We start from the raw sequence: 11,139 nt of genomic DNA, 5'->3' as shown, positions 1-11,139 counted from the left end.
AAACTTTTTCAACAGTTACATTCTGTACTCTGAATTGTCTAGCCTCAGCATTCATATGTAGCAGATTTACATAATTTTACACATAAATGCATTTTGTTCATCATTACCCAACCAGTTTATAGATTATTTTTTTTCACACCTGATTGCCCTGTGCCACCTCTTGAATGTAACAAAATAAGAACTTTAATAGGTTCACTAATATATTATTTTAATTTAATTGGTCTTTTGGTTATATACTTGGGCTATCAAACAGACTAGAAACACTAGCAACAGAATACAACCTAAACGATGAGCACAGAAACAAGTACTGCTTTACTAAGTTGAGACCCCGGACACGTCCTGGAAGCGCCTACTCAGCTAACCGTCTTTTGGAGGGCGGGTTTACTCGGGGCGTGGCCAACGACCATTTAGAACGCCAAACAGTCGGCCATTTTGTTCCGAGCGTCGCAAACGGCAGCCATAGTTTCCTTCTCTAATATAGCGCTCCTGCTTTTCCATGGGACGAAGAGCGATCATGCTACACACGTTGCCGTGGCTGCTGCTGTTAGTGTATTATAGCACAGGCGTGTGGAGGTAGGAAGGAAAAGAAGTGATTTCACCATCATCGTGGGGGAAATGTCAGTACGGGGGGACGGGACTTAAATTGTTATAGGCAGAGCTCTGATGGTCCAAAGTCAAGGTAAAGCGACACGCATAATGACATTTGGTGGTTGTTGACTAACAAAAATAAAGATTGTATATCTTGTGACTTGAAAGTATGAGACTGATGTCTATACTATACAGAATGAATGTGGTCATACAGTACCGTAGAGATTTGCACGGGACCCTAATGTATCAACACTGTCTAAAGACTGCACTAAAGTTTTTATTTGGTGTTGCAGTGAAGGGGGGTTAAAATAAGTGAGGTGGTAGCAGGGTGGGTAATTGTGGATTCACCTGGAGATGACCATGTGATGCAATTTGGGAAAACTGTGAAACACTAGAAATTTGAACTAAATAATGCTTTTACAGCCCTAGTAATAGGAAGCATAGACCGTTAAAGTTTGGACTGCATTTATTTTTCCAGCAGTACTAAAACTTTGTGAGTAGACATGATTGCACATTTACAGGTCAGGATCAGTCTTGCATGCATTGATGTCCATGTTTTGTTGATACAAAGAATTATGTATGTACAGTATGTAACTGTGTTTCCCCCAGTGTCTGGGAGATCATCTCTTCCCCCCTTTGTTACCAAGTGTATGGTGCATGCTACCTGTTGGCTCACATAATGCTGAGGTGTCCGCTGATAGTTGTGGGGACTGCAGGACAGGCTTTTGGGGTATATACCTGACATTTACTCCATGGTACACAGTGCCTCCATCTCCTGTAAGTCCAGATGTATGGAGGTAATCTCCCACAGTAGAACGGTTTCCTCTCCCCTCAGAAAGATTACACACCAGGCGGGAGATATATATAACGGGAACCGGCTTTATTCTTCTGCTCACAGTCACAAATAGCTCCTGTCCAATACAGTCACTGTGCTCGGGTCCCCAAACTTAAGATTGTCCCTGGACTTTCACAACGGGTCAAGGGCCCCCACAGCAGTCCCCCTGCTCTTCCCCAGCCCTCTGACAGGACCAGGGGGAAAAGGTGATCACTCACTCTCCCCCTTAGGGAAGAGGACCAAGGCCTGCCAGGGCACAGCAGCCTGTGTGATACCTTGTCTCTCTCACAGTAGCGACAACTAAATAATTTAGCATGCAACCACCTTAAGTACAGGCATACCCCGCATTAACATACGCAATGGGACCGGAGCATGTATGTAAAGCGAAAATGTACTTAAAATGAAGCACTCTTATCGATGCATGTACTGCACTGCAATCGTCATATACATGCATAGCTGATGTAAATAACGCATGTGTAACAGGCTCTATAGTCTCCCCGCTTGCGCACAGCTTTGGTACAGGTAGGGAGCCGGTATTGCAGTTCAGGACGTGCTGACAGGCGCATGCGTGAGCTGCCATTTGCCTATTGAGCGATATGTACTTACTTGCGAGTGTACTTAAAGTGAGTGTCCTTAAACCGGGGTATGCCTGTACAGTAGGAGGAAGGTACCAGGTCTGAACCCATGATTGGGTACAACACAGACCTAATCCCACCACCTCCCTTGTCACTCAAGGGTACTGCCTGAGTGGGGAAAACCCATGATCAGTCCTGACACTGCCTGCTCTTACCAGGGATATATATATATATATATATACATACATACATACATACATACATACATACATACATACATACATATACACACACACACACACACCATACAATACCGTTTGAAGCACGAGATTAGGAGACAGCACTCTGATAAGTTTGATCACAAGTTTTTGTATTGAAAAAGACACATAAACCGACGTTTCGGTCCCCCAGTGGGACCTTTCTCACGTCGGTTTATGTGTCTTTTTCAATACAAAAACTTGTGATCAAATTTACCAGAGTGCTGTCTCCTAATCTCGTGCTTCAAACAGTATCGTATGGTTTATTATTGCTTTATGGGACAAGCACCCAATTTTTTCTACTTGCAAGTGGAGTGCCAGCTGCTTCTTTGGATTATATATATATATATATATATATATATATATATATATATATATATATATATATATATATATATATATATATATATAAAAATATAAGAAAAAAAGCGCCAAATCCTAGTGCATTACTGTGCAAAATCGATATATTTAATTCCCAAAAATCTCAATAAAAATGAACTCACAAACATAAAACATTTAAAAGCATTGTATGAGTAATACTCATGCTCCTAGGACCAGGAAACGCTGCTTTGCTGCTGTAGTCCCTCTGTGACTCCACTGGAACAGAATGCTGCCTCCGTTGTTCACTGCCTGCAGGAACTGACGTATCAGGCACTCCATGATGGTCTCTCCCCCGGTGCACACCAAACAGTTGATCTTTAGTTCCCACCGGGGACGGTAGATGCCGCGGAGCAGCGGATGACGTCACGGGAATCGTCCAGGATACCGGACCGGTACAGATTCTCAGCAGTTCAATAGCAAGCGTTGGAAAGTCCACTGCACACCTTCCCTACGCGTTTCATCTGATTTACAGACTTCTTCAGGGGATGGACTCTGGGTGTGTGGTGTCTCATATTATATACCTCCCAAATCCAATTAGCTTAATTAGTTGAAAGGCAAAAAACAATGTGTTGGCAATCTAAATTGTACGTGGAACCAATTCAATACACATGTGAACATCTAATGTTACATCCACATCACTAATTACTTGCCAGCACAAAGAAATATATATAAAATACTGATGAATACCAGTTAAACTATAAAATAAAATTATTAAAACAAACATGTAGTTGATGTCCTTGTCTATATTTATGTTATTATACGGACTACAAGGGTGTATCTAAGGATATCAAGAGAATATACTGTAGTTGCCAACACCTCAATATAAATGATATTTAGCAACAATTGTACATTTCATATGTTAAACAAAAGATTATTCTTATAAAACAAAAATTATTTTATAGTCAATGTCCTTATTTGTTTTAGTTAAATATACTATAAGCGTACATCTCAAGATATCCTAAATACCCCAATGAACAGAAGAGTTAGATATTTATTTAATACAATATAAATGTGGCTTAGAGAGGGTAGATCAATTAATGAACAAGAGAGAACATAATAGTCTCTTAAATACTAGTGGATTTTTATCTTAGTACATTATTTATATTTTACTTGGTATTATTATGGATGAAGATTGAAACCATAATCCCTTGTGAGTGGTTTTACTCTTGATATTACAGAACCATTTGGGATATTAAATGAGTGTTAGTCGGTGTCCCATAAGATGAAGGTTAAAGTATCTTTAAATTTTTGTATATAAATCCAATTTGGATTATAAAATAGAACCCGCGTGGAAAAGAGCAGCATTGAACTCCATAAAGAATATAATATGGAGTTAAGAAATATATTAGGAAGTTTAGACCGGGCATGTATCCTAGGTCACTTGAATCGTCAGCCCAGCAAGATTGCATGGTTCAGCTTACTCCCAACACTCCTTGGTAGGGGGGAGGGGGGGGGTGAAGGTGAATGTGAGAATTCTATGTGTATGTGATACGAGAAATGACAAATATTAATGAATGTGTCCTGGTATGACACTGTGCTATATGTGTATATATGTGCTACCAATAATATGAACCCTAAACTAAATAATTATGTGCTATCATAAATTATTAACACCATAATAGGTGAATTTGTGTTAATAATCACCTGTGTCTGGCGATCACGAAGGGAACATGTGACCATGTTCAACCCAGACCTCCGTGGTCACCAGACTTGTATAGGTACCTATCCTATAGTGACAAGGATCAAAAAGAAAAAGATAAAAGAAAAACAGGAGAAAAATCCGTCCCAAAAGATAGACAGAGATCAAATTAGATGACTGTGCTGACATCAATACAATCATTTAGGCCTTCTGGACTCAGTGTATTTAATTCGTAGATCCAGTATGTTTCTCTCAGATTGAGCAATTTGTGCCTGTCTCCACTCAGAAGTGTAGAATTTATAGCCTCAACCCCCATGATTACTAGTGAGGACGGATCTTTATTGTGCTTCAATTCGTAATGTCTGGATAAACTATGTTTTTAACCCATGAATTATATTGCGTCGATGTTCCAGGAATCTTATACATAGGGCCCTTTTGGTTCTACCAATATACTGAAGCCCACAGGGGCATGTAATGGCATATACAATGTGAGTGGACAGACAGTTGATATGGCCTTTTATTTGATGTACTGATCCATTTGAGTGGGATGTAACACTCTCAGTCTTTTTTAAGTGTTTGCATGTAAGGCATCTTGAGCGATTGCACAGGAAATTACCATTTTTAACGTTCTTATTTGTTTGTACAGCATTTCTGAATTTTTTCAGTCTACTGGGTGCCACGATTGATTTTATATTTCTGGCCTTCTGAAATATCACCGGTATTTTGGGTGGTAGATTTTTGCCTATGATTGGGTCATTAAGCAAAATCCCCCAGTGTTTGTTTAATATATTTTTAATTTTTTGTGAAGAACAATTAAATTGTGTTATAAATTGAGGGACAGTGATCTCATTCTTGTCCCTTGTCTGCCTCTTTTTATTTTTTCTTGAAATTATATTGCCTTTTGACTGGTCTAAAAGTTCTTGTCTATCCAGTTTACCCACTTGTTTAAAAGTTTCCAGGACCTTATGGTGATTGTAACCTTTGGCCACAAACTTTTTTACAAGAGCGTCCCCCTGGACCAAGTAGTCAGAATCAAGAGAACAATTCCTCCTGATTCTGAGAAATTGGCCCCTGGGGACGTTCTCCAACCACTTATGGTAGTGGTTGCTATTAGAATGTAGGTATGCATTTGTGGACACTTTTTTGAAAAATGTTTTTGTTACAATTTCGTTCTTGTTGTTCACCATTAGTTCTAAATCCAAAAAGTTAATATTGTGTTTATTTATATCAAAAGTAAACCTCAAATCCATCTGATTGTCATTAAATGCTGTTAGAATCTCACTCAATGCCTCCTGTTCACCGTCCCAGATAAAAATCAGGTCGTCTATGAAACGGCCATAGTACACCAAGCCAGCCCCCAGCCTAGCATTACCCCACACATGAGTGTCCTCCCATAGGCCCATGTATAGGTTTGTATATATATACACACAGTGGTTGACAAATCACCAAAAAATCTACTCGCCACCTAGTACCAAACGTGTGCTGCTTGGGCCAATATTTACTCGCCCGGGGGTTAAATCCACTCGCCCGGGGCGAGCAAATGTATAGGTTTGTCGACCACTGTGTATATATATATATATATATATATATATATATATATATATATATATATATATATATATATATATATATTTAAAGGCTCCTTACCAGGCAGACCAGAGAGTCCAGGGAATCCAGAGTAGGCACAGCAAGGAAGAGACAGCACACTTGTTAGCAAAAAGAATTGTATTAGAATAGCAGGCACATACACCAACGTTTCGGTCCTAGGAACAGGACCTTTATCAAGGGAGTGCTCAACACAGATAAACCATCACCACCTATATATACCCATAACTAACTACCTTAATTAAAACCACAACTGCACACACCTGTGTGACTGCAGCCATCTCCGGCGAGGAACCGATGACGTCATCACCTCGCGTCTATCACATGTGCTCACTGCAATGAGGAGCATCATGGGTAACTAGGGAACCTAAGGAAACACCCCCTCAGCCAAAAAAACGGGCTCTACTGCGCATGTATGGCGCTCAAGTCCCAGGTTGCCTCGCAATGACAGGCAACAGGAAGGAGAGGGGAGGAGGGAGGGGGGGGGGCAGAGTTCTCTGTGACAGCAGCTAGAGAGCGCATGGAAATAAAGGCAGCAGCCAGAATAGCATGTAAACAATAAAGATGCATAGAACACCACCAAAGTGCAAACATCACGGCTGGGCAAAGGGACAGCAGGGAGAGGGGGAAAGGGGGAGTGTATAGGGGGGGTAGGAGAGGGGGGAAAGGGAGGGGAGGTAGGTGGGAAGCAGGGATATCCTTGCTTCCCACCTACCTCCCCTCCCTTTCCCCCCTCTCCTTCCCCCCCTATACACTCCCCCTCTCCCTGCTGTCCCTTTGCCCAGCCGTGATGTTTGCACTTTGGTGGTGTTCTATGCATCTTTATTGTTTACATGCTATTCTGGCTGCTGCCTCTATTTCCATGCGCTCTCTAGCTGCTGTCACGGAGCACTCTGGCCCCCCCCCCTCCCTCCTCCCTCCTCCGCTCTCCTTCCTGTTGCCTGTCATTGCGAGGCAACCTGGGACTTGAGCGCCATACATGCGCAGTAGAGCCCGTTTTTTTGGCTGAGGGGGTGTTTCCTTAGGTTCCCTAATTACCCATGATGCTCCTCACTGCAGTGAGCACATGTGATAGACGCGAGGTGATGACGTCATCGGTTCCTCGCCGGAGATTGCTGCAGTCACACAGGTGTGTGCAGTTGTGGTTTTAATTAAGGTAGTTAGTTATGGGTATATATAGGTGGTGATGGTTTATCTGTGTTGAGCACTCCCTTGATAAAGGTCCTGTTCCTAGGACCGAAACGTTGGTGTATGTGCCTGCTATTCTAATACAATTCTTTTTGCTAACAAGTGTGCTGTCTCTTCCTTGCTGTGCCTACTCTGGATTCCCTGGACTCTCTGGTGTCTGCCTGGTAAGGAGCCTTTGATTATATTTATTCATATGGGACTAGCACCTGTCCTCATCTGTATTTGTGTGCCATCTGCTCTGTTACACTGTATTTGCTTATTCTGAGATGTGCACCTAAACAATTTTTTGTGGTGGATCCCTGGATCAGTGGATCCTCAACCTTAGACCAGTTACCTATTTTTTCATTTTCCTACACGGAGTGACCTATTGTGGGATGGAAGATTATCCAGATATTACTGGGATTTTGTCTAACATTTCTGATAGTGTCAGCTATAGTGAGGCTGACGTTGCCAAAATCAGATTCACTGAAACATTTGAGGCAGCACTGGGCTCAGACAAAGCCTCTGATGTCTTTAATGACCTTATCAAATTGAAAAAGAGAGAGGTAGATTATTATATGCACGGAGTGACTTTGTCACATTATCATAGGGAAAAATTGATCCCCACAGGGTTCCGCATCAAAAATCAACCAACTATAGGTCGGACAGACACTGAGTTCTGCCGCAAGTGGGTAGGAATCCTCAATAAATGCTCCTATGACCTGATGATCCTTGTTATTGAGCAGTCCAGTAAAGAAATCACGCGACTTAAAAAAGAGATACAGGTGATTAACGATAAGCACGGTGATACACTTGCATTAGATATCTCTACTAACTGGACTGACAAAATACAGACGACCATCGATCTATACCGTGATAATCTCACAAAGTATAAACGGGAGAAACTCAAGCAGGTGACGAGTGATTACCAGGACAAGAGAGTATATAGATGGCTTCTGGGCCTGCACGAACCAGGCACTGGAAGAGGTGGTCGAAGGAGAAACCTTCCGCGGTCCAAAAGAACTCCCGGTACCGGCGCCGGGTACAACACCAGCGACACAGATGCCTCGGATGCCCCAGAGGGAACACATCTGGAGCCTTTTTTAGTATCTGGCACAGAGACAGCACACAAACCGCCCATACCGGACTCCGATGTAGGCGAGCGATCCGGCGAGGCGGCAGGAAGCGTAAGGTACCTGGAAAGAGAAGCCAAGAAGGGGAGATGGCGCCCAAGGACAAGGATGAGGTGATCTTCAATCTTTCAAACCATCAACAGTCAACTGCAGAGACAAGTGTACTGCAGAAGGGACTTTCTTTTGTCCCCACTACCTCCCAAGATCCCTTCCTATGGGAAGTTGATATGTACAAACTTGACCGACAACTGCGTCTCAAAGACTTCTTTCATTCGAGTATTGAGTAGACACTGTGCACTGGTAATAAATTCAAATCCAAGAGCACCTTTGATCCTACGGTAGCTAACCACAGCATTGCCACCTTTATGGGGCTTTTGGGCAACGACACTAGGAAACAAATCAAGACTCACAAGAAAAGCTTTTCAAACCTGACAGCTACAGAAAGAGACGCTATCAAGTCTTTGAAGTCTAATGATGACATTATCATCAAACCAGCCGACAAGGGCGGTGGCATTGTTGTCATGAACTATGGTGACTACAGGGCAGAGATCGAGAGGCAACTGATGGACACTAATTACTACAAAAAACTGCAGAAGGATCCCACTCCAGGCTATAAGGCAGAAATAGACTCCATCATCAGGCTTGGTGTTAACAACTCGTGGATCTCTGAGGAAACTGGCTCTTTTCTATCCCAGGACCACCCCTTGATTCCAGTGATATATGTGCTACCTAAAGTGCACAAGTCCATTATAAATCCGCCAGGCAGACCTATTATTGCTGCTAGAGGTTCCCTTTGCCACCCACTCTCCCAATTTGTTGACTTTTTGCTACAACCAATGGTCATTAATATGGCATCATTTGTCAAGGACACGACGGCCTTTATTAACAAACTGGGCACCATCACCTTTGACATCACTAACATGTTATTGGTGACGCTGGATGTCTCCAGTCTTTACACCAATATTCCACATGGTGAGGGACTGGAAGCAATCCGGGAACATCTTTCCAATTATCTGGAATATGATGGTCCACCTACCGAATTCATCCTATTGCTGATTGAAGTTATTCTTCATAAAATCTTTTTCAGGTTTGAACACGATTTTTACCTTCAACTTACAGGGACTGCCATGGGTTCCAACATGGCACCTGCTTATGCTAACCTGTTCATGGACAGTTACGAACAACTACATCTTTTGAATGATGCACCTTTTGCTGATCACATTGTGCACTATACCCGCTACATTGACGATATCTTTTTGATATGGGGAGGCAGTGAGGATGAACTAGCACAATTCATTTCGTACCTAAACATGATTCCATCTACCATACGGTTCACGGCGAATTATAGTATGGATAGAATTTCATTTCTTGATACCGTGGTATATAAGAAAGGTGGATTACCTGCAACAGAAATCTTTCAGAAACCTACAGATAAAAACACTCTGCTCTGTGCAACGAGCCATCACCCTGAGTCTCTCAAACGGGTTCTTCCCTATTCCCAGATGCTGAGGGTTAAGCGAGTCACTAGCGATCCAGATCTGGTAGAGGGTGCTTTATGCCAAATGGCCAATGGGTTTCTTGATAGGGGATATCCTAGATCTGAAATTGATATGGCCCTCACGAAAGCTAGGGGCGTGGATAGGAATTCTCTCCTCTCACCACACATTGCTGGAATTAAGACCAACCGCATCAACATCAGCAGTACTTTTACTACCGCTTCTAATGTGATCAAACGGAGTATTAGAAAGAACTGGAACATCCTGAGCAATGACCCCAAAATAGGTAATATTTGTCAGGTACCACCTAGGATGTGCTATCGTCGGGGTAGAAACCTGAGGGACTTTCTCGTGGAGGCTGATCCATCGAACAAATATGCACCTATAACAACATGGCTACATAAAAAACCTGGTGTATATAAATGTCATGGATGTATTAACTGTGGCTTTTTACAGATTGGCCAATCTTATGCCCATCCACACACTGGAAAATCAATACACATTAAAACACCCATGAATTGTGAGACAAAATTCGTCGTGTATTTCATCAGATGTCCGTGTGGGCTGTACTACATAGGCAAAACTAGCCGTATGTTGAAAGAACGCATGGCCGTTCATAGATCTACTATTAGGAAAGCACTGTTGGACTCGAACACAGTGGAGGATTATAAACTGCTCCCGGTGGCAAGACATTTCAAACAGGAAAAACACAGTCTGTCGACTTTAAGGTGTATGCCCATCTTACAAGCTGACACTTCGCCTCGAGGAGGTGATCGCAATAGACTTTTGCTGCAATTGGAGGCTAAAATGATCCACGAACTTAAAACTATGTCACCGTTTGGCCTTAACGAGGACTTCAGACTTGGATGTTTTATTTAAGAATGTCATTATTTCAGTATGCCATTTTCTAGTGTCCCCCCCCCCCCTTTTGTGATCATGCTGTTGGACGTCTCTCTCCTTCTTTTCCTCTTTCTCCTTTTTCTGATTTTTTCTGATTTTCTCTGATTTTTGGCATTCTCCTCTTTTGGCGCTGTCCTCATTATGGACCTGCACGGTTTTGCCCCACACTCTTCTTTGTCATTTTTCTTTTTACCATGTCTTCCTATCCCTGCTCCCCACCTACCTCCCCTCCCTTTCCCCCCTCTCCTCCCCCCCCTATACACTTCCCCTTTCCCCCTCTCCCTGCTGTCCCTTTGCCCAGCCGTGATGTTTGCACTTTGGTGGTGTTCTATGCATCTTTATTGTTTACATGCTATTCTGGCTGCTGCCTCTATTTCCATGCGCTCTTTAGCTGCTGTCACGGAGCACTCTGGCTCCCTCCTCCCTCCTCCCCTCTACTTCCTGTTGCCTGTCATTGCGAGGCAACCTGGGACTTGAGCGCCATACATGCGCAGTAGAGCCCGTTTTTTTGGCTGAGGGGGTGTTTCCTTAGGTTCCCTAGTTACCCATGATGCTCCTCACTG

The 11,139-nt window shown here is 42.8% G+C and overlaps 1 protein-coding gene across 3 annotated transcripts in view; it reads left to right on the top strand.

Annotated features, from left to right (window-relative positions):
• Nucleotides 1–435: 435 nt before the first annotated feature.
• CATSPERE (catsper channel auxiliary subunit epsilon) overlaps nucleotides 436–11,139 on the top strand; it is an 891,786-nt gene continuing 881,082 nt past the window's right edge. For all 3 annotated transcript variants that reach the window (XM_075596820.1, XM_075596822.1, XM_075596819.1), the window contains exon 1: nucleotides 436–573. Coding sequence is in view for 2 of the 3 variants with exons in the window: in XM_075596822.1 (XP_075452937.1) it covers nucleotides 497–573 (77 nt within the window). In the remaining variant the exon portion in view is untranslated. The remainder of the gene's footprint in view (nucleotides 574–11,139) is intronic.

Source organism: Ascaphus truei, chromosome 4, assembly GCF_040206685.1.
Source record: "Ascaphus truei isolate aAscTru1 chromosome 4, aAscTru1.hap1, whole genome shotgun sequence".
Lineage (NCBI taxonomy): Eukaryota > Metazoa > Chordata > Amphibia > Anura > Ascaphidae > Ascaphus > Ascaphus truei.
Note: the sequence above shows the minus strand (reverse complement) of the source record. Positions and strands in the feature narration are given on the sequence as shown.